The 27,847-nt window shown below is 43.3% G+C and overlaps 1 protein-coding gene and 1 pseudogene across 12 annotated transcripts in view; one reads left to right on the forward strand and one right to left on the reverse strand.

The window, feature by feature from the left end:
- AFF4 (ALF transcription elongation factor 4) overlaps positions 1-27,847 on the reverse strand; it is a 110,330-nt gene that overhangs the window by 57,648 nt on the left and 24,835 nt on the right. For 5 of the 12 annotated variants that reach the window (XM_055386596.2, XM_055386598.2, XM_004042493.5 and 2 more), the window contains exons 2-3: positions 3,724-3,850; positions 821-1,615 (exon numbers count right to left, since the gene is read on the reverse strand). In XM_055386596.2, coding sequence (XP_055242571.1) covers positions 821-1,615; positions 3,724-3,846 — 918 coding nt within the window. In that variant the 5' untranslated portion in view covers positions 3,847-3,850. Of the gene's footprint in view, positions 1-820; positions 1,616-3,723; positions 3,851-4,305; positions 4,393-18,115; positions 18,177-27,847 lie in introns of all 12 variants that reach the window. The other 7 variants (XM_055386599.2, XM_055386592.2, XM_019027603.4 and 4 more) reach the window with 3 other exon arrangements.
- On the forward strand, positions 14,440-15,407 carry LOC109026778 (V-type proton ATPase subunit e 1-like; annotated as a pseudogene).

The following is a 27,847-nucleotide window of genomic DNA, read 5'->3' on the forward strand; positions in this document are numbered from 1 at the left end:
GTAGAGGTTGCAGTGAGCCGAAATCGTGCCGTTGCACTCTAGCATGGGCAACAAGAGCGAAACTCCAACTCAAAAAAAAAAAAAAAGAGATAAAACTTGGGCCAGCCATGATGGTCATGTCTGTAACCTCAGCACTTTGGAAGGCCAAGATGAGAGGATCGCTTGAGGCCAGGAGTTCCAGACCAGCCTGGGCAACATTATGAGACACCCATCTTGAAAAAAAAAGATATAATTTCAGCTATTTCACAATGAAATGTTCCAAAATGCTTTGGTAAGCAATTCAATTTAAATTTCAAACCATCACTATGAACCTGGAGCAGCTGTCTTAATCCTTTAAGTATAACCAGAGAAAAGGATCATAGCATTCAAAGTATACAATATTACCATTTCCACAGACCCAAAAGTCCCATTTATCATAACCATAAACCATCACCTGCATCTCATTCATTAGTATCAATCTAAGCATAGAAAAGTTAATTTTGTTTTTAAACAACAACAAAGGTATATTGTTCTATAAAATCAAAATGCAGAAATCTAAGATATCAATTAGTCATTCTTTTATTCTATAACTGACTTGTCATCTAAGTATTTGAAAACTGTGAATGACATTTTCTCCATTTCCCAAGAGGACAAGTTAACAGATCTACGGATCCACTTGGGAGTAACTCACAAGTCTGTCTTTACATTTTTTTTCATCTTTCAACTTTTACATTCCTTACTATTAAGGCAAGGAAGCAGTGTTCAAGTTCAATCGTAATTTCATGATCAGTCAATTGCTTCACGTAGTCACAATGTTAAAAGCTCTAAATGTGTGACTTACATCCAGTGGTTGGGAAGGTATTTTCAGCTTGGTGAGATGTGCTTTGCTGCTGGGCTTCAGCTCAGTCATGCTGTTGCCATGGGATTGGCTGCTGTAGTGCTCAGAGGACAGCTTTGGTTCCATGGACTCCTGTCCGTCCATGGGCCGCACATAGGCAGTGGGTTTCTGTAACATTGAATTGGACTTTGACATCAATGAGGGTGGGAAAGATTGAGTTGAGTGCTGCCCACTTGAAAAAGGTACACGGGAAGGAGAATCCCAGTTTGCATCAGGGTCCCGAGGTGATTTGGAGCGTTGATGTTCCTTGCTATGGTGATCATTCCCATGAGACCTGGAATGACTAGAGCTTAATGAAGAAACAGCCTGGGGTTTTCCAGGGCTGGAAGAACGTGATTTGGAGTGTTCTGATCCATGCTGGCCTTTTTTCCGGCTACTGCTCCCACTATTGTTATATGACTCACGGTCGTGCCTCTGACCACTACTGTTAGTGCCACTACTGCTACCTGCGCTGGTCCGCTGGCTACTATGTCCACTCTGTAAGCCTGAGGACCGTTTCTGAGACTGAGAAGTGCTCGGTGCGGGTCCTACTGGAGTCCATTTGCTACTCTGATGAGAGCCTCCATGTCTCTGTTCAAAGAAATTTGGGTTAGATTTTTCATCTGCTGATGGTGGTACTGTAGGCTTGGGAATTGCAACAAGCTTTGGTATAGATCTGTCTCCTATGAAATCCTTCATTTCATCGTAGTTTCCAAGCATACTCTGAATACGACTTGATAACTTATCTTCTTTGCTAGTCTACAAAAAAATAAAATAAAATAAAATTATAAAATGAGCATAATCAGAAATAAAATATAATTCTGAACTAATTTTCCAAACTTCGAATGGAAAGGGGCTTTTCAAAGGGAGGCTTTACCTCATATCTTAACATTAATACCTTGAAGCAAACTCCAAATATATCATTTCTGTAGTGGAAAAAAAAATCATTGAAAAGTGCCTAAAAATAACCATAGTAAAATATAATCCGAGCACAGTGGCACGTGCCTGTACTCCCAGCTACTCTGGGCAGCTGAGGCAGGTTTGCTCAGTTCCAAGATTTTGAGGCTCCAGTGCACTATGATTTCACCTGTGAAGAGCAACTGCACTCCAGCATGGGTAACGTAGCAAGACTGTCTTTTAAATACACAAAGTATTTTGAAGGGCCGGGTGCAGTGGCTCACACCTGTAATCCCAGCACTTTGGGAGGCCAAGACGGAGAGATCACCTGATGTCAGGAGTTCCAGACCAGCCTGGCCAACATGGTGAAAACCCATTTCTAGTAAAAATACAAACGTTAGCCGGGTGTGGCCGGACATGGTGGCTCACACCTATAATTCCAGCACTTTGGGAGGCCAAGGTGGGCGGATCACCTGACATCAGGAGTTGGAGACCAGCCTGGCCAACATGGTGAAACCCCGTTTCTACTAAAAATACAAAAATAAGCTAGGCGCGGTGGCGGGTGTCTGTAATCCCAGCTACTCAGGAGGCTGAGGCAGGAGAATCGCTTGAACCCGGGAAGCAGAGGTTGCAGTGAGCAGAGATTGCATCATTGCACTCCAGTAAGACTCCATCTCCGAAAAAAAAAAAAAAAATTAGCCCGGCAAGGTGGTGCATGCCTGTAATCCCAGCTACTCGAGAGGCTGAGGCAGGAGAATCACTTGAACCCAGAAGTCAGTGGTGGCAATGAGCCGAGATCATGACATGGCACTCCAGCCTAGACGAAAGAACAAGATTCCATCTCATAAAAAAAAAATCTTTTGAAGAACAGAAAAGTAATCTGCCTTTATAAAATTAAGTTCCGGCTGGGCACAGTGGCTCAGGCCTGTAATCCCAGCACTTTGGGAGGCTGAGGCAGGCGGATCACGAGGTCAAGAGATCGAGACCATCCTGGCTAACAGGGTGAAACCCCGTCTCTACTAAAAATACAAAAAATTAGCCGGGCATGGTGGCAGGCGCCTGTAGTCCCAGCTACTCAGGAGGCTGAGGCAGGAGAATGGCGTGAACCCGGGAGGCGGAGCTTGCAGTGAGCCCAGATCGCGCCACTGCACTCCAACCTGGGCTACAGAGCAAGACTCCGTCTCAAAAAAAAAAAAATTAACTTCCACAGTCCAGCAGATTAGCTAACATTCGTATTTTGGCAGTTTATGAAAATATTATATTCCTCATAACTCAATGTTATAGTTAGAAGCAGAAACAAAAATTTAATGAAACAAGTGATACCCAAATGACTGTCTATAACAACAGAAAAAGAAATCAGACTGATACTGAAGACACATTTATTCAAACATACTAATAATCTCTGAAACTTTGTAAACTAAGTAGCAAATGGCAGTGAGAAGAAACAAAAGCATCTACGAAATATTCATTTTTTATTGATATCACACTTAAAGAACACCTAGGAAAAATCAAACAATGCAAATTGAGTTACAAAATTCTAATTTAATTCAAAATTCAGAATGGTGAAGTACCCGCCCATGGTTAGTAGCACAACTAGGAAAATAGAGGTAAACGTATGAGCCAACTCAGACCACATTTTTAAGAACACAGGACAGCAATAGGAGGTGGGTTGGAAAACAACTTTTAGGGTGCTGGTAATGCTCTATTTCTTGATCTGAGTTGTATGAAGCCGTTGATGCTGTGAAAATTCTTCAAGCCATAATACCTATTTTGTGTATTTTTCTGTAAGCATAATATACTCCAAAGAAAAGTTTATCCCCAAAAAATATCTTCTATGTAAAGGACAGGAAAAAAATGTTAAGTGGTATTCATAGTAATTCTTTTCTAATATAAACATTCAAGTGTGAAACATTTTAAAAGCGAAAATGTCATGCTAATGGGAAAAAAACATTCACAGAAGGGCAACTTACAACTTTGTATGGCTCTGCAAAGAGAGGAGAGCTAGGTGGGAAGGCGTCTTCGCCCTGCTGAATTTCCTGATTCCGCCTTTCCCGTTCTTTCATACGCAGCACATTCCGGTCTTCACGGTTCATGTTGCTATGAAAAGAAACACAATCTTTGTATCACAGAAATAAAAGGAAAAATTAAATATTCTGTACAGATTTTGTCAGCTTAACACTTCAATCACAGATTCCCTTTTGACCTCCAAGTAATAACAGGCATTAGTGCTGAAGCTGGGTTTTGGTAATGGTTTTATCAACAAATACCAATAGTGTCTTCCACAACTATTCCAAGGAAACACTAGCCCAGAATATTAGAACCCACCCCAACAAAACACTTAACCTTATCAATGTTTGAAGTACTCTGTTAGCTGAAAGCAAAAACTTGTACATTCAGAGGGAACGTAGTATTTGAACACAAATCCTCAGTATTTCCTTTTGGGCCCTCCTCTTCAGAAATCTGCCTATTCTTTGCCCTTAGAAGCATATAACCCACTCCCAACTACCACCCTTCCCCCCAGGGTCCAGTTCTTTTCTCTACTTTGCATCTACCTTGATTTCTTTTTGTCCCAAACACAGCTTCCTTGGTGTCCATCCTTACGGTAGTTTGACCTCAGCTTTGCTGTTGCTCTAGATTCCCTAAAAAACGACATTTCTGCTCTAAATATATTAATATTTCAATTAACACCTCAATAAATGGCAAAACCCAGGTTTTCAGTGATAGAATCAAAAATTAACTTGGATTAGTAACAGTAACTAAACTTGTATGGAAAAAGGAAGTCTTTGGAGTGAGGGAAAAATGGAAGTCCCATCTCTATAATCAGGACAGTTTGTCTTATTTCCACTAGAACAAACCAAGAGAAATACAGCCAATTTATAGCAGCAAGGATTTTGGTTAAATAGACAATGGTAGTAAAGGCTGGCAAACTCTGGCACTAGGGATTACCAGGGAATCTGCAACACTCTTCCCTGGAGACAGATTAAATAATCAGACCTGGTTTTGTTTTTTTTTAAAAAAAAAAGGCTCACTGGAGCCCAGAAAGAAACAATCAGGTTATATGTGTGGAGCATTTCTGGCCTATAATTCATAAATCAAATCAGAAAATTAAAGTTCATCAGAAACTATAATTATAAAATTAGAATTAGTAACAAAGCATTATTATACTTTTTTTTTTTTTTTGAAACAGAGTCTTGCTCTATCATCCAGGCTGGAGTGCGGTGGTGCGATCTCCCAGCTCACCACAACCTATGCCTCCCGGGTTCAAGCGATTCTCCTACCTCAGCCTCCTGAGTAGCTGGGATTACAGGTGCATGCCAATGGCTGGCTAATTTTTTTATTTTTAGTAGAGACAGGATTTCACCATGTTGGCCAGGCCAGCCTGGACTCCTGACCTCAAGTGATCCTCCCACCTTGGTCTCCCAAAGTGCTGGGATTACAGGCATGAGAGCCACCAAGTACTTTTGAGGACTTTAATCAGTGGTTAGAACTAGTGAAAGCAAACATTTAAAATTAAAACTTCCTGATTTGCATACTAAGTGTCATGCAATAAAAGCAATTTAACGTCCTGAGCGGCTCACGCCTGTAAACCCAGCACTTTGGGAGGCCGAGGTGGGCAGATCACAAGGTCAGGAGATCGAGACCATCCTGGCTAACACGGTGAAACCCCGTCTCTACTAAAAATACAAAAAATTAGCCAGGTGCAGTGGCAGGCGCCTGTAGTCCCGGCTACTCAGGAGGCTGAGGCAGGAGAATGGCGTGCACCCGGGAGGCAGAGATTGCAGTGAGCTGAGATGGCGCCACTGCACTCCAGCCTGGGCGACAGAGCGAGACTCCATCTCAAAAAAAAAAAAAAAAAAAAAAAAAAGGCAATTTAATGTTTAGAAAGAAAAAAAAAAGGGACCCGAGGTGGGAGGATCGCTTGACCTGCCTAGCCAACATGACAAAACTGCATCTCTACTAAAAATAAAATTCAGCCAGGTGTGGTGGTGGACGCCTGTAATAGCTTCTCGGGAGGCTCAAGCAAGAGAATCACTTGAATCTAGGAGGCAGAGGTTGCAGTGAGCCATGATTGTGCCACTGATCTCCAGCCTGGGAGACAGAACGAGACCCTTTCTCAAAAAAAAAAAAAAAAAAAAAAAAAAAAAGAATGTTCTAAGTGTTTCAGATATGTTTTCAAATTGTTTTGTATGTATACAATTTTCTAATAAGCTTAAACAGGATTTCTTTGGTTTCGCTAGTACTTAGCACTCTATAGAACCACAAAAAGTATTTCAATCTTTAAAGAATACCACAAAACTTAAGTATTCATAAAACAAAACCAAAGAACATATTATACTCCATCACATTTGAACCAAGTAATAGTTTTATATCACTAACAACCATGCTTCAAATAGGCCTCTTGGGCTATGGTTCTGCCAACATACAAAGTTATTTATACCTGAGAGACTAAGGAATATGTTAACTACCAGTTTCCTCAAATTTAAATCCTGAAAGATCTGCAACTTCTTTTTTCTTTTTTTTTGAGACGAAGTCTCGCTCTTGTCCCCCAGGTTGAAGTGCGATGGTACGATCTCGGCTCACTGCAACCTCCACCACCCAGGTTAAATTGATTCTCCTGCCTCAGCCTCCTGAGTAGCTGGGATTACAGGCACCTGCCACCACGCCCGGCTAATTTTTTTATTTTTAGTAGCGATGGGGTTTCACCGAGTTGGCCAAACTCCTGGTCTCAAACTCCAGACATCAGGTGATCTGCCTGCCTTGGCCTCCCAAAGTGCTGGGATTACAGGCATGAGCCTGAAAACTTTGGCTTAAGGCCAGGAGCGGTGGCTTACAACTGTAATCCCAGCACTTTGAGAGGCCGAGGCGGGCGGATCACTGGAGGTAAGGAGTTCAAGACCAGCCTGGCCAATGCAGTGAAACCCCATCTCTACTACAAAATACAAAAACGTAGCCTGCCGTGGTAGCAGGTGCCTATAATCCCAGCTACTCAGGAGGCTGAGGCAGGAGAATTGCATGAACCTGGCAGGCGGAGGTTGCAGTGAGTCAAGATCGCACCACTGGACTCCAGCCTGGGTGACAAGAGCAAGACTCCATCTCAAAAAAATAAAAATAAAGGCCTGGTGCGGTGGCTCACGCCTGTAATCCTAGCACTTTGGGTGGCGGAGGCGGGCAGATCACGAGGTCAGGAGATTAAGATATCCTGGCTAACACAGTGAAACCCCATCTCTACTAAAAATATAAAAAGACATTAGCCGGGCGTGGTGGTGGGCACCTGAAGTCCCAGCTACTCGGGAGGCTGAGGCAGGAGAATGGCGTGAACCCAGGAGGCGGAGCTTGCAGTGAGTCGAGATCACACCACTGCACTCCAGCCTGGGTGACAGAGGGAGACTCCGTCTCAAAAAAAAATAAAAATAAAAATAAAAAATAAAGTATGATTTTATTTTATAGATTGAGCAGCACTAAAATAATCATTCAAGAAGTATTTCTATATCTCTTGTAAAAATAGGTGATTCCTATAATAAAATTCTTTCTGTAATTCAGTGTCAAAGAAACTGGTTTTTTAAACAATCAAAGTCACACAAGTGAACACTTATAAGGCTACCAGGAAGCTAAGAACTAAATTAACTCACTGTAATAATTAGGTCGGGTGCCGTGGCTCACTCCTGGAATCCCAGCACTTTGGGAGGCCGAGGCAGGCGGATGACCTGAGGTCAAGAATTCAAGACCAGCCTGGCCAACATGGTGAAACCCCATCTCTACCAAAAATACAAAAATTAGCCAGGCATGGTAGCAGGTGCCTGTAATCCCAGCTACTCGGGAGGCTGATGCAGGAGAAAAGCTTGAACTCAGGAGGCGGAGGTTGCAGTGAGCTGAGATTGCATCACTGAACTCCAGCCTGGGTGACAAAACGAAACTACATCTCAAAAAAAAAAAATAAAAATAAAGAAAAGAAAAAATTAATATACCAGTTATAGTGCTTATTCTCTATTTTTTTCTGATCTTTTTGTATCAAATATATTGGTTCGATTTTTTTCCCTCCTGTGTCTCTTACCATCACTATCTCTGGCTAAGATGAAGTAAGTTTTCTCCAAAAGCAATAATTCCAGTAATCTCAACTCCTCCAACGTTAACATGAAATTTAAATGAGTCAATCTGAAGTATATCTTTGTCAAACGGGCAAAACTATTTTATAGCTATGAGAATACAGGAATAAACAAGCTCAGTTTCTTTTCTTTTCTTTTTTATTTTTTTTGAGACAGTGTCTCGCTCTATCTCCCAGGCTGGAAAGCAGTGGCACAATCTCAGCTCACTGCAACCTCAGACTCCGAGGTTCAAATGATTCTCATGCCTCAGCCTCCCAAGTAACTGGAATTACAGGCACACACCACCACACCTGGCTAACTTTTTTTGTATTTTTGTAGGGACAGGGTTTCGCAATGTTGCCCAGGCTGGTCTCCAACTCCTGACCTCAAGAGATCTGCTCACCTTGGCCTCCAAATGTGCTGGGATTACAGATGTGAGCCACAGTGCCCAGCCAACAAACTCAGTTTCTCACACAATACTCTCACAACATCCTTCTAACACCAGATGTATGGGGGTTTTTTTTGCACACACAAGCAAGCAATTGGCCGGGCACGGTGGCTCACGCCTGCAATCCCAGCACTTTAGGAGGCCAACGAGGGCAGATTACCTGAGGTCAGGCGTTTGAGATGAACCCGGCCAACACGGGGAATCCCCTCCTCTACTAAAAATACAAAAATTGACAGGGCATGGTGGCACATGCCTTAATCCCAGCTACTCAGGAGGCTGAGGCAGGAGAATCGCTTGAACCCAGGAGGCAGAGGTTGCAGTGAGACGAGATCGCACCAGTGCACTCCAGCCCGGGCAACAGAGCAAGACTCCGTCTCAAAAAAAAAAAAAAAAAGTAAGCAATCAATTCTTCAGAAAATAGCAGCTGGGTGTTCTCTGTCTCCTACCTGGAGATACTGTCAGACCCCACAGGTTGAGTGAGGGTTCAGTCCCCAAGGCTGCTCTCCACTTTTGATGTCAATCCCAAGTCCCAGGTTGTTTTTACCTGGGCTTCTGACCAACTGGCTAAAAATCAGGGTTCTGCAACCCCTTCCTTCAGTTTTAATAATTTGCTGGAGAAGCTCACAGAATTAATGGAAACCTGGTTACTGGGCTCTTACAAATGTTATTTTAAAGGATATAAATAAACCGTCAAATGAAGAGTTACAGAGGCAAGATGTACAATGGTGAAGGAGCTTCAATTCCCTTGGAGAAAGGTGTGCCACCCTCTCACTACTACATGAACATGTTCTAGGTTACCTTTCTGGAAGCCCCCTGAACTCAGTTATTTTGATCTTTTTTTTTTTTTTTTTTTAAAGACAGAGTTTCGCTCTTGCTGCCCAGGCTGGAGTGCAATGGCACCATCTCGGCTCACCACAACCTTCACCTGTTGGATTCAAGTGATTCTTCTACCTCAACCTCCTGAGTAGCTGGGATTACAGGCATGCGCCACCATGCCAGGATGATTTTGTATTTTAAGTAGAGATGGGGTTTCTCCATGTTGGTCAGGCTAGTCTCAAACTCCCGACTTCAGGTGATCCACCCACCTCGGCCTCCCAAAGTGCTGGAATTAGAGGCGTAAGCCACTGCACCCAGCCCATGTCAGATATTATTAATCCTGCCACTTGACAAAATACCATTTATCACCTGGGTGCAGTGGCTCATGACTGTAATCCCAGCAGTTTGGGAGACCGAGGCATGAGGATCGCTTGAGCTCAGGAGTTCAAGACCACCTTGGGCCACATGATGAGACCCAGTCTCTACAAGGCTACTGTAATGGGAAACGGGTCCTTCAAGTACACCTGGGTCTTGGATAAACTGAAAGCTGAGTGTGAGGGTGGTGGCACTGATGACAGTTCCCTGCAGAAACTTGAGGCCAGGAAGTATTATGTAACTAGTTGACGCCCCAAGACAAAGACTTTTTAAAAAGCATGATTACAGGCACATCTCAGGCTGACTGTGCTACCCTGATTGTTGCAGCTGGTGAATTTGAAGCTGGTATCTCCTTCTGACTTACACACTGGGTGTGAAACAGCTAATTGCTGGAGTTAACAAAATGGATTCCACTTAGCCGCCCTACAAACAGAAGAGATACAAGGAAATGGTTAAGGAAGTCAGCCCTTACAATAAGAAAGTTGGCCACAACCCCAACACAGTAGCATTTGTGCCCATTTCTGGTTGGAATGATGGCAACATGCTGTGGCTAAGTGCTAACATGCCTTGGTTCAAGGGATGGAAAGTCACCTGTAAAGATGGCAAATGCCAGTGTAAACACCCTGCTTGAAGCTCTGGATTGCATCCTACTACCAATTTGTCCAACTGACAAGCCCTTGTGTCTGTCTCTCCAAAATATCTACAAAATTGGTGGTATTGGTACTATCTCTGTAGGCCAAGTGGAGACTGGTGTCAGCATAGAGGTCACCTTGGCTCCAGTCAACGTTACAACTAAAGCCAAATGTGTTGCAATATACCATGAAGCTTTGAGTGAAGTTTTTCCTGGGAACAATGGGGGCTTCAACATCAAGAACATATCTGTCAAAAATGTTCATCATGGCAATGTTGCTGGTGACAGAAAAAATGACCCACCAATGGAAGCAGCTGGCTTCACTGCTCAGGTGATTATCCTGAACCACCCAGTCCAAATCAATGCTGGCTATGCTCCTGTAATGGACTGCCACATGGCTCACACTGCCTGCAAGTTTCCTGAGCTGAAGGGAAAGACGGATTGCCATTCTGGTAAGCTGAAAGATGGCCCTAAATTCTTGAAATCTGGTAATGCTCCCATCTTTGATAAAATTCCTGGCAAGCCCACACGTGTGTTGAGAGCTTCTGACTATCCTTCTTTGGGTTGTTTTGTTGTTCATAATGTAAGACAAACAGTTGCTGTGAGTGTCATCAAAACAGAGGATAAGCCTGTAATGCCAGCACTTTGGGAGGCTGAGGAGGGCAGATCACAAGGTCAGGAGACCAAGACCATCCTGGCTAACACGGTGAAACCCCGTCTCTACTAAAAATACAAAAAATTAGCCGGGTGTGATGGCGGGCGCCTGTAGTCCCAGCTACTCAGGAGGCTGAGGCAGGAGAATGGCGTGAACCCAGGAGGTGGAGCTTGCAGTGAGCCGAGATCGCGCCGCTGCACTCCAGCCTGGGCGACAGCGTGAGACTCTGTCTCAAAAAAAAAAAAAAAAAAAAACCAAAAACAGAGGATAAGGCCAGAAGGTCAGGCACAGTGGTTCACACCTGTAATCCCAGCACTTTGGAAGCCATGGCAGGAGAATCACTCGAGCTCAGGAGTTTGAGACCAGCCTGGGCAACATGGTGAAACTCCATCTCTACAAAAAATACAAAAAATTAGCTGGGTGTGGTGGCATGCGTCTGTGGTCCCAGCTACTCAGGAAACTGAGGTCTGGGAAATGCTTGAGCCTGAGAGGTGGAAGTTCAAATGAGTCAAGATAGTATCACTGCACTCCAGCCTGAGTGACAGAGTGAGACTCTCTCTCAAAAAATTTAAAATTGGCTCACACCCGTAATCCCAGCACTTTGGAGGCTGAGGCAGGCGGACAACCTGAGGTCAGGAGTTCAAGACCAGTGTGGCCAACAGAGTGAAACCCCATCTCTACTAAAAATACAAAAATTAGCCAAGCATGGTGGCAGGCGCCTGTAATCCCAGCTACTTGAGAGGCTGAGGCAGGAGAATCACTTGAACATGGGAGGTGGAGGTTGCAGTGAGCCGTGACCACGTCATTGCACTCCAGCCTGGGCAACAAGAGTGAAACTCCATCTCAAAAAAAAAAAAAGAAAAAAAAATTTTTTTTTAATTAAAAAAAAAAAAAACAAAACAGTGGACAAGAAGGCTCCTGGACCTGGCAATATCATCGAGTCTGCCTAGAAAGCTCGGAAAACTAAATGAATATCATCCCTAATACCTGCCACCCCAGTCTCAATCAATGGTAGAAGAACAGTCTCAGAATTGTTTCGATTGGCCATTTAAGTTTAACAGTAAAAGACTGGTTAATGATAACAGTGCATGGTAAAATCTTCAGAAGGAAAAGATGACTGTTTTGTGATCCATTTTGAGTTTTTTTCATGTGGCAGTTTTAAATTACTAGTTTTTAAAATCAGTACTGTTTAATGGAAGCGACTTAACCAAGAATCTGTCTCAGAATTTTGAGACCCATGAAACAAAGTTTAATGAGAGGCTGGTTCGAAGGTAGTCAGTTATCTCAACTGATTGTTCACAGTCAAGTTATAGACTGAACCCCTTGCTCTAGTCTTTGACCCCTTCTCACTCCCACACTTGACTGCCTACTTTTAAAAACAAACAACACTGGGCACGGTGGGTCACGCCTGTAAACCCAGCACTTTGGGAGGCCAAGGAGGGAGGATCACCTGAGATCAGGAGTTCGAGACCAGCCTGGCCAACATAGTGAAACCCCGTCTCCACTAAAAATACAAAAATTAGCTGGGCATGGTGGCGGGCACCTGTAATCACAGCTACTCGGGAGGCTGAGACAGGAGAATTGCTTGAACCTGGGAGGTGGAGGTTGCAGTGAGCCAACATTGCACCACTGCACTGCACTCCAGCCTGGGCGACAGAACAAGACTCCATCTCAAAATAAAATAAAATAAAAATAAAAATAAACAGGCCGGGCACGGTGGCTCGCGCCTGTAATCCTAGCACTTTCGGAGGCTGAGGCAGGTGGATCATCTGAGGTCAGGAGTTCGAGACTAGCCTGACCAACATGGAAAAACCCTGTCTCTACTAAAAATACAAAATTAGCCAGGCGTGGTGGCGCAAGCCTGTAATCCCAGCTGCTCGGGAGGATGAGGCAGGAGAATTGCTTGAACCCGGGACGCGGAGGTTGTGGTGAGCCACGATTGCACCATTGCACTCCAGCCTGGGCAACAAGAGCAAAACTCTGTCTCAAAAAAAATAAATTAATAAACAAGTAAAGTTTAGTGAAAGAAAAAAACCCACAATATCACTCCACACCCATTAGGATGGCTATGATAAAAACAAAAACACAAAATAACACGTGTTGGTGAGGATGTAGACAAATTGTAACCTTTGTGCACTGCTGGTGGGAATGTGCAATGGTGCAGCTGCTATGGATTGGCAGTTCCTCAAAAACTTTAACAAATAATTACCATAGGATCCAGCAATTTTACTCCTAGGAATATATCCGAAAGAACCGAAAGCAGAGACTCAAGCAGATCCATGTACACCAATGTTCATAGCAGCATTGTTCACAACAGCAAAAAGATGGAAACAACCCAAGTGTCCATCAACAGATGATGATCCATCAACACGGATAAGCAAAATGTGGTATATATACATATATACATAATGGAATACAATTTAGCCATAAGGAATGAAATTCTGATACATGCTACAACATAGATGAACCTTGAAAACATTATGCTATGTGAAATAAGTCAGACACAAAAGGACACATATTGTATGATTCTACTTGATATGAGGCACCTGGAATAGGCAAATTCATAGAGACAGAAAACAGAATAGAGGTGGGGAGGTTCTGTTTGGGATGATGAAAAAGTTCTGGAAACAGACAGTATTGATGATTGTACAACACTGTGAATGTACTTAATGCCACTGAATTGTATATGTAAAATTATTAAAATAGTAAATTTTATGTTATATTTTGCCACAATAAAAAAATTAGTACACCGTAAAAATAAAAATTTAAATGTGTATTCCTAGGAATTAAATTCATTCTATAATTTTTTTTATAAACACACACATTAGTTATAAAACATTTTAGGTCAGGCATGGTGGTGTGCTCCTGTAGTCCCAGCTACTTGGGAGGTGGAGGCACGAGAATCGCTTGAACCCAGGAGGCAGAGGTTGCAGTGAGCCGAGATCATGCCACTGCACTTTGTGGCGACTGAGTGAGACTCTGTCTCAAATAAATTAAATAAGTATATAAAACACTTTATGACTTTTTGCAAGTTTAATTTTAAAAAATTTAAAATAACCGAGCGTTGTGGCTGGCATCTGTAATCCCAGCACTTTGGGAGACTGAGGCAGTGGATTACATGAGGTCAGGAGTTCAAGACCAGCCTGGCCAACATGGCCAAACCCCATCTCTACTAAAACTACAAAAATTAGCCGGGTGTGGTGACGCGCACCTGTAGTCCCAGCTACTCGGGAGGCTGAGGCAAGAGAATCATTTGAATCTGGGAGGCAAAAATTGCAGTGAGCCGAGATTGTGCCACTCCACTCTAGCCTGCACAACAGAGTGAGACTCTGCCTCAAAAACAAAAAATTAAAACTATTTAGTGTAAAATGTGTATTCTAACATTCCCCATTCAAGTGGGGGTCAGAATTTGTTACAATGTTTTTTGTTTTTTGTTTTTTTCACTTAGTGTCTTAAAATAACTATCCTACTGAAAAAGTCATTCAACTATAAGATTATTGAGTGATTCAAACTCTGAAAGTCAAAATGAGATTTGAGCTAAGATTTCAATTATTTTCAAACCCAGTATATTACAACTGCTATTAAACTGTAACTTTACCACAATGCACTATGCTAAAGCACAAAGCCTCAACAGTACATAAATCCCTCTTGGCCTCATTTGGTAGAATTTCTCTACCCATGAGACAGTCTGAAGAGGTTACTTCCTACAAGTCAGAGAAACAAAGGTTGTACACCTACAGATCAAAGCCAATAACAAAACATCAGGTCCCAAGACAATATTTAGCACAGAAGGACCTTTGCCCCAAAGTTAGTCATGAGACGTCTATAGCCTTCAGGTTTAAAATAATGTAGTGAAAAACGTGAAAACAAAGATAACAATTCCACACATTTTTGCTTTCTTCATCACATCCTTATGTATTATGTGAATTTCTTACTGTATTTCATAAATCATTCTCAACTCGTCCCTCAAAGTTTCCCAGAAATTGTGCTTTTTTTTTGAGATGGAGTCTTGCTCTGTCGCCAGGCTGGAATGCAGTGGCACGATCTCGGCTCACTGCAACCTCCGCCTCCTGGGTTCAAGCAATTCTCCTGCCTCAGCCTCCCAAACAGCTGGGACTACAGGCACCCGCCAACACGTCTGGCTAATCTTTTGTATTTTAGTAGAGACAGGGTTTCACCATGTTGGCCAAGATGGTCTCGATCTCCTGACCTCATGATCCGCCCACCTCAGCCTCCCAAAGTGAAACTGTACTGTTTTTCTCTGATGAATGTTCTTTCCCATTCCTCACAAGTATTTCACGAAGTTCTGTGACTCCTCACAATCCTAATTTTCATTCACAAATAACCTTGTCTTAATGGACAAAGATTAAAAAACAATACTAAAAATCAGAGAGAGGCAGCTCCAGCAGCAAACATAGCGTATCATGGCCTCACAGTGACGAGCATGTTCTGGGGCTTTGTTGGCTTCTTTGTGCCCTAGTTCGTCCCTAAGCGGCCTAACTGGGGAGTTATCATCACCATGATGGTGACCTGTTCAGTTTGCCACTCTCTTTTGGCTGATTGCAATTTTGGCCCAATGCAACCCTCTCTATAGACCATTACTGAAAGATGAAACCACCTGGTATCTGAAGCATCATTGGCCTTGAGGAAGAAGACATGTTTTACAGTGTTCAGTCATTGAAATCAAGAAAGCGAATTCCTTTTTGGATGCAAAATCACCTCCAAATGCAGGCCACCTTCTTCGACTTTGCCTGTTTGGGGCATCAGCTGCCTTAAATGTTCATACCACATTTGAATTTTTTTTCACAATGCAGTACTTTTTCCTTGACCTTATTTACACTTTCATGAATTATGTGTGTACTTAACCTAAACTGTGCTGATTCCACACAATGTTGATGGACTCTTCTAAGACAGAAGATGCTCTCTTCTGAGAAATATATTAATCTATCCCTTGGAATTTATAGATTTGAAGATGGCTCTTGCCTTATCAAAACATGGGACTCAGTGACGGGTCTAAAAACTGCTACTAGACAAAAAAGACTCCAGTGGGGCAGTCAGTAGGAAGGCATGTGAGAGGGAAGATCCCAACAAAACTACACCAAATTACATTTTCAGGATGAAAATCTTATTTCTGCCATCTTGTCTTTTTTTTTTTTTTTTGAGATGGGGTCTTGCCATGTTGCTCAGGCTTGTTTCAAATTCTTTGGCTCAAGCAATCCCCCTGCCACAGCCTTCAGAGTAGCTGAGACTACAAGCATAAGCCATCATACCTGGCTCTCTGCCATCTTTTGGAATAAATTATTTTTCTGCTTTAAGAAACAATGGGCCAGGCCCAGTGGCTCATACCTGCAATCCCCGCACTTTGAGAGGCCAAGGTGGAAGGACCGCTTGAGCCCAGGAGTTCCAGACCAGCCAGGGCAACAAAGTGGGACCTCATCTCTTAAAAAATGTAAAAATTAGGCCGGGCACGGTGGCTCAAGCCTGTAATCCCAGCACTTTGGGAGGCTGAGGCGGGTGGATCACGAGGCCAGGAGACTAAGACCATCCTGCGGGTGGATCACGAGGCCAGGAGATTGAGACCATCCCGGCTAACACGGTGAAACCCCATGTGTACCACACACACACACACACACACGCGCGCGCGCGCGCCAGGAGTGATGGTGAGTGCCTGCAGTCCCGGCTACTCGGGAGGCTGAGGCGGGAGAATGGCGCGAACCCGGGAGGCGGAGCTAGCAGTGAGCAGAGATCGCGCCACTGCACTAGAGCGAGACTCTGTCTCAAAAAAAAAAAAAAAAAGTAAAAATTAGCCAGGAAAGGTGGTGCATGCCTGTAGTCCTCGCTACTTGGGAGACTGACGCAGAAGGATCACTGGAGCCCAGGAGTTTGAGGCTGCAGTGAGCTATGTTTGTGCCACTGCACTCCAGCATGGCCAACAGAGCAAGACCTGGTCTCAAAAATAAATAAATGAAAATAAAAAGCAGCCAGGCATGGTGGCTGACGCCTGTAATCCCAGCACTCTGGGAGGCCGAGGCGGGCGGATCACGAGGTCAGGAGTTCAAGACAAGCCTGGCCAACATGGTGAAACCCCATCTCAACTAAAAATACAAAAAATAAGCCGTTCCTGGCCGGGCGCGATGGCTCACGCCTGTAATTCCAGCACCTTGGGAGGCCGAGGCAGACGGATCACCTGAGGTTGGGAGTTCGAGACCAGCCTGACCAACACGGAGAAACCCCATCTCTACTAAAAATACAAAATTAGCCGGGAATGGTGGCACATGCCTGTAATCCCAGCTACTTGGGAGGCTGAGGCAGGAGAATCGCTTGAACGGGAGACAGAGGTTGTAGTGAGCCGAGATCGTGCCATTGCACTCTAGCCTGGGCAATAAGAGCGAAACTCCATCTCAATAAATAAATAAATAAATAAACAAGCAAGCAAGCTAGGCATGGTGGTGGGCGCCTGTAATCCTAGCTACTCGGGAGGCTGAGGTAGGACAATCGCTTGAACCCAGGAGGCAGAGGTTGCAGTGAGCCAAGATTGCGCCACTGCACTCCAGCCCAGGCGACGGTGTGAGACTCCATCTCAAAAATAAAATAAAATAAAAATAAAATAAAAAACAATGGAAGAAAAATATTTTTATCAATCAACCATCAACTTTCAAACTATCAGCGTCTACATCTATTCTCTTCCCTCCCAGTGACAAAGGAAAAAAACTCGAATCTTCCTAACAAAGAACAATTATCCTCATTTTGCTATCTTCTAGACCTTTAGCAGTTGCGATTTTTTCTCCAACAACTTCAACTTCTCCATCTCTAGTGAATCCTACGCATCCTTTCCATCAGCATTCAAACATATTCTTCTTAAAAAAAATTTTAAAAAAGGCCAGGCATGGTGGCTCATGTCTGCTGTAATCCCAGCACTCTGGGAGGCTAAGACGGGCAGATCACTTGAGGCGAGGAGTTCAAGACCAGCCTGGCCAACATGGCAAAACCCTGTCTCTACTAAAATTACAAAAATTAGCCAGGCGTGGTGGTGCAAACCTGTAGTCCTAGCTACTCAGGAAGCTGAAGCAGGAGAATCGCTTGAACCAGGAGGCAGAGGTTGCAGCGAGCAGAGATTGCGACACTGCACTCCAGCCTGGGCAACAAAGCAAGACTCCGTCTCAAAAAAAAAAAAAAAAAGTCTTCATTGGCCCCACATCTCTCTCCAGCCAAGCTTCTCAAAAGGACTTTTGGTGATTCTCCACCTCCTCAGCAACCACTCATTTTATAAAATGTTACCCTAAAAGATAAGGACCAATACAGTGAACAGTTGTGCTACCCATCAAACAACCACCTTAGGAAATAAAAGCATTACCAACATAGTTGAAGGCTGCTGTGTACTTCTCCTGGATCACATCTCCAAGTACTCTCTCCCCCTGTAAGCAATAGACACTATTCTGATTTTGGTGTCAACCATTCTCAGGAATTTCTTTTCTTTTTCTTTTTTTTTTTTTTTTCAGACAGAGTCTCACTTGGTTCCCCAGGCTGGAGTGCAGTGGCACGATCTCGGCTCATTGCAACCTCCACATCCCAGGTTCAAGCAATTCTCCTGCCTCAGCCTCCCAAGTAGCTGGGACTACAGGCACCTGCCACAACACCAGGCTAATTTTTGTATTTTCAGTAGAGATGGGGTTTCACCATATTGCCTAGGCTGGTCTCAAACTCCTGACCTCAAGTGATCGGCCCACCTCGGCCTCCCAAAGTGCTGGGATTATTGGCATGAGCCACCACACCCAGCTAGGAATTTTCTTTGTACTTTTACTACATATGTATATATCTCTAAATAAGAAACTGAATTGTTTTGCATATTTTTTCAACATTATTAAAAAGGTATACTCTTAACAACTCAGTTTTTTGAATCCTCAGCATTATGAGGTTAATCCATTGCTGTAGTTCATTTATTTTCACTGTGTATCCACACAGTTTACTTATCTACTCTCCAGATGACACATATTTAGGTAGTTTCCCCTTTCTCTGCCATTACAAACAATGCTAAATGATCATTTTTATGCACATCTCTTTGTACCAATGAGTGAGAGTTCTTCTAGAATAGACAGCTAGAAGTGGAACTACTGCAGAGGATGAACATTTTCAACTTTAGTAGATATAGCCAAATTACTAATACTTTCCAAAATGCCGTCCGTATCCAATCACTATTCAACATTCTACTGTTTCCAATTTCCCAACATTCTGTTTCCAATTTCCCAACATTCTGTTTCCAATTTCCCACATCATATTTCTTTGCCAAGATCATTAGCAACTTCCATATTGCTAAATTCAACAGATATTTTATCATTTTACTTGACTTACCATTCAGTACATTCAGCCACTTATCTCTCCTTGATATACTCTTCGGCTTCTGTAACACTTAGCCTTCCCAGCTTCCCCAGTTCCTCTGGCTCTTCCCATCCTACCTACCAGATGTCTTCAAAAGTGGTGCTCCACTGTGCTCAGACATGGGTCTTATTCTCATTCATTTCATATCCTCTCCTTACATTCCCAAAGCTTAAAATATCTCTATGTGGCCAGGCGCGGTGGCTCACACCTGTAATCCCAGCATTTTGGGAGGCCAAGGCAGGCAGATCACTTGAGGTCAGGAGTTCAAGACCAGCCTAGCCAACATGGCGAAACTCCGTCTCTGCTAAAAATAACAAAAAAAATTAACTGGGCATAGTGGTGCATGCCTGTAATTCCACCTACTAGAGAGGCTGTGGCATGAGAATCACTTGAACCTGGGAGGCAGAGGTTGCAGTGAGCCAAGATCGTACCACTGCACTCTAGTTTAAGTGACGGAGTGAGACTCTGTCTCAAACAAAAAACAAAAAACAAAACAACTCTATGCCTACAACCAGAATGCCCACATATGCTCCCCATGACCCTTTCTCTTCTGAAATACAAAACCACACATCCAGGAACCTGTGTGACAATGCCCTTTGGCTATCTAAGCAATCTAAATCAGGGCTAGGCACTACATCTCATGCCTGTAATCTCAGCACTTTGGGAGGGCAAGGTGAGAGGACTGCTTGAGCTCAGGAATTCAAGACCAGCCTAGGCAACATAGGGAGAATCTGTCTCTATTTAAAAAAAAAAAAAAAAAAATTGTATTATCTTTTTTCAATCCCAAAGGCTTCAAAACTAAGAAATCTCTGTTTTTTTTAATTTCGATTTTTTATTTTTTAGAGACAGGGTCTCAGTCTGTCACCCAGGCTGGAGTGCAGTGGTGCAATCATAGTTCACTGTAACCTCAAACTCCTTAGGTAAGTGCTCCTCCCACCTCAGCCTCCTGAGTAGCTGGGACTAAAGGATGCATGACACCACACCTGGGTAATTTTTTTTTCTTTTTAATTTCTTTTTGTAGAGACAAGATCTCACTATGTTGCCCAGGCTGGTCTAAAACTCCTGGCCTCAAGTAATCCTACCACCTCAGCCTCCCAAAGTGCTGGGATTACAAGAACTTTGTAATGAGTCACCAATCCCAAAAATCTCAATCTTAATACATCTAAAATTAATTTTCTGATCTGCTTTCCCTTATCACCAACCACTCCTCCTCCAGTGATCCTCATCCTAATAGTAATGCATCCAGCCAGCCAACTGCTTTTGCTGAATTCTTCCTTCAACCTCTCTTCAAATCTAATCCATCACCATAACCGCCAAAATATATTTTGAATCTCCCTCCTCACTTCTTTTTCCACTGCCACCGTTCAAAACACACCACATTTTATCTTCGGCTTGAATAAACGCTACAGCCTTTCTAATTGGACTTCTACTTCCCTCGGTCTCTCTTTATATGCCATACAGCAGCCAAAGTAATCTTTCTAAGACACAAGGCAGGTCAGATTGCCTAACTCCTGCTTAAAATTTTTAAATAAGCTTTCCGTTTACTTTAAGATAAACTTTAAAGTCCTCAACATGGCTTACAATATTCTACTTGATCTGACTCTTGTCTCCTCATCAGATTAATCTCATACTTTCTACCAGTCCCTTCCAGTTCTTGAACACAGTGTGCATTCCAGATTCAGGAAAGTCATGCAGATGAGCAGTTCCCAATCTTTTTGGCACCAGGGACCAGTTTCGCAGACGACAATTTTTCCATGGATGGACAGGGGTTGCGGGGAGATGATTTTGAAAGAAAACCATTTCACCTCAGATCATCAGGCGTTAGTTAGATTCTCAGAAGGAGTATGCAACCTAGATCCCTTGCATGTGCAGTTCACAACAGGGTTCGAGCTCCTATTGACACGGCAGAGTTCCCTCGACCCCATCACGTGACTTGTGACAGGGGTGGCTCACTTGCTTACCCGCCATGCTCAAACCCCTTGTGGGAGGGGGAGCACACAGGGTGAGTGGGTGCAGAAGCTTTTGGGTGCCAGCAGGAATTAACCCCATACCGACCCATGGCAGCATCTAGGGGTGGTTGCCCACGGCCTCTGGAGCCCCAGAGGGTGTGTGTTACAAACAATGCTCTTTTATCATTTGCTGTCCACGGATGGCTAAGTGTTAAGCTCACTGGAAGGTCAGGGTGATAGCCTTTCACATCCTGCCCTCTTGGTACCCAGGTTCTACTCCGGTATCCAGGAAGAATCAGGTCACATGAACTTGAAGGATGCTGAATGCAGAGATTGTATTGAGTGGTGGAAGTGGCTCTCAGCAGGATGGGGAGCTGGAAAAGGGATGGAGTGGGAAGATAATCTTCCCCTGGAGCTCAGCTGTCCCTAGCTGAAATCCTCTCCAACCCATAGTCTCCGGTGTCCAGCTGCTGCTTCTCCTCTCTGCTTCTTCTCTTCTCTCCTCTGCCATACCACTCTGTTCCTCTGCTAGTGGAGCGTGGAGTTTTTATGGGTACAGCGTGGAGGGGCGTGGTGGGCCAGAGTGGTTATGGAAAAGGAAACATTCAGGCAGGAAAACAGGGATGTGAAGTTCTTATTTAGGGTTATGGGTCCAAGCTTGAGGGGCCCTCACCAGGTACCCCACCCACTTCTAGCCAGTATTTCCCTGCCTCCTGTCTGTATCACTATGAGAATCTGATCTGATAGGAAGCAAAGCTCAGACGGTAATGCTCACTTGCATAGTATACTACATAATAGCGTACATACAACTATACAGGTCAGGTGTAGCGACTTATGCCTGTAATCTGAACACTTTGGGAGGCCAAGGCGGGCAGATCACGAGGTCAGGAGTTCAAGACCAGCCTGATCAACATGGTGAAACCCCCATCTCTACTAAAAATACAAAAATTAGCCGGGCATGGTGGCGGGCGCCTGTAATCCCAGCTACTCAGGAGGCTGAGGCAGGAGAATCGCTTGAACCCGGAAGGCAGAGGTTGCAGTGAGCCAAGATCATGCCACTGCACTCCAGCCTGGGTGATAGAGTGAGATTCCATCTCAAAAAAAAAATATATATATATATATTATATATACACACACACACATAAAATATATACATATACATGTATTACATAGATTATATAGTATATAATATACATCAGAGTATATTATATATGCTACATATAATATATACTATACTATATAGTATAGTATATATAATGCACAAGATGTGTAATATATAAATATATAATACACGTAATACATGTAAATATATGTGTATTATACTCATATGTATTACACAAATATACATATTCTACAAACAAAAAACCCTAACAGCCACCAAGTAAATGGGGACCTTGTAACTAACTGCTCAACCCTAAAGAAATCCTCAAACCCAAGTATCCACTAAGGCTGGATTCAACAAATGTTTTTAGGGCCACAGTAAATATTTCAGGTTTGGCAGGCCATATAGTCACAATTACTAAATTCTGCCATCACAGCAGCAAAAGCAGCCACAGACAGTACATAAACAAAAAACAAACGGGTGTGCTGCCTGTGTTCCAGTAAAACTTTATTTATGGACATTGAAATCTGAGTTTCCTGGCCGGGCCCAGTGGCTCATGCTTGTAATCCCAGCACCTTGGAAGGCTAAGGCAGGTGGATTACCAGAGGTCAGAAGTTCAAGACCAGCCTGGCCAGCCTGGCCAACCTGGCGAAACCCCATCTCTACTAAAACTACAAAAATTAGCTAGGTGTGGTGGCGCACACCTGTAATCCCAGCTACTCGGGAGGCTGAAGCAGGGAGAATCACTTGAACCTGGGAGGCAGAGGCTGCAGTGAGCCGAGATCATGCCACTGCACTCCAGCCTGGGCAACAGAGCAAGACTCCATCTCAGGAAACAAAAAAGAGAGAGCGAGAGAGAGAAATCTGAGTTTCCTAAAATATTGACTTGCTAAAAAAAAATGATTTTTCTCCCACCATTTAAAAATGTAAACATGGGCCAGGCAAGGTGGCTCACACCTGTAATCCCAGCACTTTGGGAGGCTGAGGCAGGCAGATCATGAGGTCAGGAGTTCAAGACCAGCCTGACCCCATCTCTACTAAAAATACAAAAATTAGCCGGGCATGGTGGCAGATGCCTGTAATCCCAGCTACTCAGGAGGCTGAGGCAGGAGAATCAGTTGAACCTGGGAGGTGAAGGTTGTGGTGAGCCAAGATTGCACCATTGCACTCCAGCCTGGGTGACAGTGTGAGACTTCGTCTCAAAAAAAAAAAAAAGGAAAAACGGCCAGGTGCAGTAACTCATGCCTGGAATCTCAGCACACTGAGTGGCTGAGGTGGGAGGACTGCTTGAGGCCAGGAATTTGTAACCAGCCCAGGCAACACAGCAAGACCCCATCTTTGCAAAAACCAAAAAATTTAGCCAGGTATGGTGGCTCCTGCCTGTAGTCCTAGCTACTTGGAAGGCTGAGGCAGGAGGATCACATGTGTGCAGCAGATCAAGTCTGCAGTGAGCCATGACTGCCCCATGCACTCCAGCCTGGGTAACCGAGTGCAGTCCTGTCCAAAAAAATAATAATTATTATTATTATTTAAAATGTTATTTTATTTAATGCTAAATCAGATCAGACTTCTAGATGTTAACTATTAAAATTTACAGAAAGGACGGGTGCAGTGGCTCATACGTATAATCCCAGCACTTTGGGAGGCCGAGGCGGGCAGATCACCTGAGGTCAGGAGTTCGAGATCAGCCTGGTCAACATGGCAAAACCCCGTCTCTACTAAAAATACAAAAATTGGCTGGGCATGGTGGCAGGCGCCTGTAGACCCAGCTACTCAGGAGGCTGGGGCAGAAAGACTGCTTGAAATCCAGGAAGCGGAGGTTGCAGTGAGTTGAGATCATGCCACTGTACTCTAGCCTGGGTGACAGTGCAAGACTCCATCTCAAATAATAGAAATAAAAAAATAAAATAAAATAAATAAAATTTACAGAAAATACAAGGGACAAAAGAACATATTACATGAAACCACTGGGATCTCATCAACACAATCTAGATTCTGAGAAGTATCATAGGGCAAAGACCTGGCTTCTTCAACAAACCAATTGTATGGGAATAACCACAATAAAAAGATAGAGGAAAACTTATAGATTAAAAGAAAAAAGTATCGATTACCTAAACCCAATGTAATATATACAGACCTTATTTGGATCCTAATTCACAGAAATTGTAAAAACAATACAAAAACTATAATCAGGGAAATGTGAACACTTGATATTGATGATATTAAGGAATGAGTGTTACTTTTTTTAGTGTATAATATTGGGATTGTTTTAATCTTCATATTTTAGAAACACATAATGAAATATTACAACACTTACAGTCTTTCTTTTACTAGTGTCTTCCCTAATACATTTTTCGTGATGTTACTCAGCAGGCTATAGTACCATGGTAGCTGCATAACAAATAATTAAAAGAGGTACACCAGCCTGGACAACAGGGCGAAAGCCCATTTCTACAAAAAATACAAAAAAAATTAGCAGGGCATGGTGGTGCACACCTGTAGTCCCAGTTACTCGGGAGGCTGAGTTATGAAAATTGCTTGAGCCTGGGAAGCAGAGGTTGCAGTGAGCCAAGATCACATCACTGCACTCCAGCCTGGATGACAGAGTGAGACCCTGTCTCAAAAAAAAAAAAAAAGGAGCTACAAAGTGATGCAGAGATTGAAAGGAAGTAGATCACAACTGGAGTGGGGTGAAGAATTAACTAAAACTTCAAGAAGGCAATGAAACGTAAATCAGGCCTTTAAAAACGGGGAAATTTTAACAGGTAAGAAACAAGTTAGAAGAAATAATATTCCAATTGGAAGGAATGGAAGCAACTGCAAAAAGGTGAGAAGGTGTGTCTCTGCAGAGTATTGGCTGGTACTCACCTCTCCATAAAACTGTCCCTTCCCTTATGATGACATGAAAAGGAAAAGTCATAACCCACTAGGCAACTCCAAACTGACAAAATCCTGGGAGAGCTATTAGGCCCAAAGCAACTCCAGGCAGCCCTGTCCCCGAACAGATCTCTGGATAATCAAACCATACTGGCTTTCCAGTGCAGTCTGTTCATGTCAGTCCCTGATTCCTCCTACCCAACAACCTTGGGAAAAGAATACATGAAGTTCTTTTACCTGTCCTAGGAAATGATTATTGAAGTAATTAGTTTAAAACAGTATCCACTAATAAGCTATGTTTCCTTGCCTAAAAGCCACCAACACAGTTCATTAAGAACTCCAAGAGAGAAAAAGTTACATAAAATGCCTTCTGTCAGAACATTCCTCAGGTTACAGATTTTTTTTTTTTGAGATGGAGTCTTGCTGTGTTGCCAGGCTGGAGCGCAGTGGTGCAATCTCAGCTCACTGCAACCTCCGCCTCCCAGGTTCAAGCGATTCTCCTGCCTCAGCCTCCCAAGTAGCTGGGACTACAGGCGCCACCATGCCCAGCTAATTTTTGTATTTTTAGTAAAGATGGGGTTTCACCATATTGTCCAGGATTGTCTTGATCTCTCGACCTCGTGATCCGCCCGCCTTGGCCTCCCAAAGTGCTGGGATTACAGGCATGAGCCACCGGGCCCGGCAAGGTTACAGATTTTTTTTAATAAAGAATAGCTGATAAAGCAGGTAGCTAAGTAAGATTTTTTTTTTCTTCAAAAATAGAATAGGAAGTTCTAGTATTAAAATGTTTTGGAATACTCTGGAATTTAATTTGGAGGTTCTAATATTTTCTGTGCCCCTGTATCGTTAAAACTTTCAAGATATGATACCAGTGAAAATGAACATCAAGACAAATAGGAATGCAGATGATGTGCCAAAACTCAGTAACTGGAACATATATTACTGCCCTCTTCCGTGTACTAGAGTATCACTTCAAATAACCAAGAAGGGTATGTATAGGGAGTTAACAACAAGTAGGAGTGCTTTTCTTTTTTTTTTTTTTTTTGAGACGGAGTCTTGCTCTGTTGCCCAGGCTGGAGTGCAGTGGTGCGATCTCGATTCACTGCAAGCTCCGCCTCCTGGGTTCATGCCATTCTGCTGCCTCAGCCTCCCAAGTAGCTGGGACTACAGGCGCCTGCCACCACACCCAGCTAATTTTTTGTATTTTTTTAGTAGAGACGTGTTAGCCAGGATGGTCTCGATCTCTTGACCTCGTGATCCACCCGCCTCAGCCTCCCAAAGTGCTGGGATTACAGGCATGAGCCACTGCGCCTGGCCAGTAGGAGTGCTTTTCTTAAACCAAAGGAAAAAGCAGCAAGGTAACAGTTCAGGTTAGCTTTATGCAGTCTTTAGTCACTAACTACACCTTCTTTCACAATAACTGAGACTAGCTAACACCCTCCCAGAAATCAAATAGAATTGTTCCAACTTATCAGAGGAAATGAATAAGGGAATGGGTAAAACATAATAAGGATGCAGGAGAGCTGGGAACCTTTATATCATATAGAAAAGTCTTCATAGTGAGATATCTGTAGAATAAAGCTAAAGTAAAAAAAAAATCTAAGTCATCAATTTTTTATAGTACATGCTGTACTTCTGGGTCATTGTCCAGGTGTGCTCTCAATACTTAAGAATACCTCTTTGATTTTATTAAAAATACCACAAAGAAAAGTCCTCATAGATTTTGAACTCCATTCTAAACCAGTAGATGGCCACAAAGGAAGAAATACCTGTTTTATTTGTTCCTCTCAGGTACATATAAAACTACGGCATTTACCTTACCTTCTCAAAAAAGGCAAAATATATAACTTTTAGAAAGCTTCATCTTCTGTCTCATCTTCTGAAACTGACAGGTTTTTCCCTTTCAAATACTGATCCTTTGCTCATACAGCTTTCTTTACATTACCTTTTTGTGAAATCTTAGATAAGTTGATAGAACAACAATTTCAAGTTCAAAATATTATCACATTCAAATTCAATCTAGTAATTGTATAAAATACTGAGGAAGATAAAAAGAGGAATAAATATAGTACTTCCTCAAAGACCCTGTAACAGATCTATAAGAAAATTACTATGCATCCCTCAATATCTGCAAGAGACAGGGAAAAAAAGAAAATTACAGTGCAAAATATATAGTAGGCTTCTGCTTGTTTGTTTTGACACATCGCCTAGGTTGGCAGGGCGCAGTGCTCATGCCTGTAATCCCAACACTTTGGGGAGGCCGAGGCGTGTGGATCATGAGGTCAGGAGTTCGAGACCAGTCTGACCAACCTGCTGAAACCCCGTCTCTACTAAAAATACAAAAAACATTAGCTGGGAATGGTGGTGTGTACCTGCAATCCCAACTACTCAGGAGGCTGAGGCAGGAGAATCGCTTGAACCCAGGAGGCAGAGGTTGCAGTGAGCAGAGATGGAGCCACTGCACTCCAGTGGTGTGATCTCAGCTTACTGCAACCTTCGCCTCCCAGTTCAAGCGATTCTCAAGCGATTCTCGTGCCTCAGCCTCTGGAGTAGCTGGGACTACAGGCATGTACCACCATGTCTGGCTAATTTGGTTCTCATGCCTCAGCCTCTCAAGTAGCTAGAACTACAGGTGTGCACCACCACACCTGGCTAATTTTTGTATTTTTAGTAGAGACGGGGTTTCATTATGTTGGCCAGGCTGGTCTAGAACTCCTGACCTCAGGTGATCCGCCCACCTCGGCCTCTCAAAGTGCTAAAGTGCTAGGATTACAGGTGTGAA

This window comes from Gorilla gorilla, chromosome 4 (assembly GCF_029281585.2).
Source record: "Gorilla gorilla gorilla isolate KB3781 chromosome 4, NHGRI_mGorGor1-v2.1_pri, whole genome shotgun sequence".
Taxonomy (NCBI): Eukaryota; Metazoa; Chordata; class Mammalia; order Primates; family Hominidae; genus Gorilla; species Gorilla gorilla.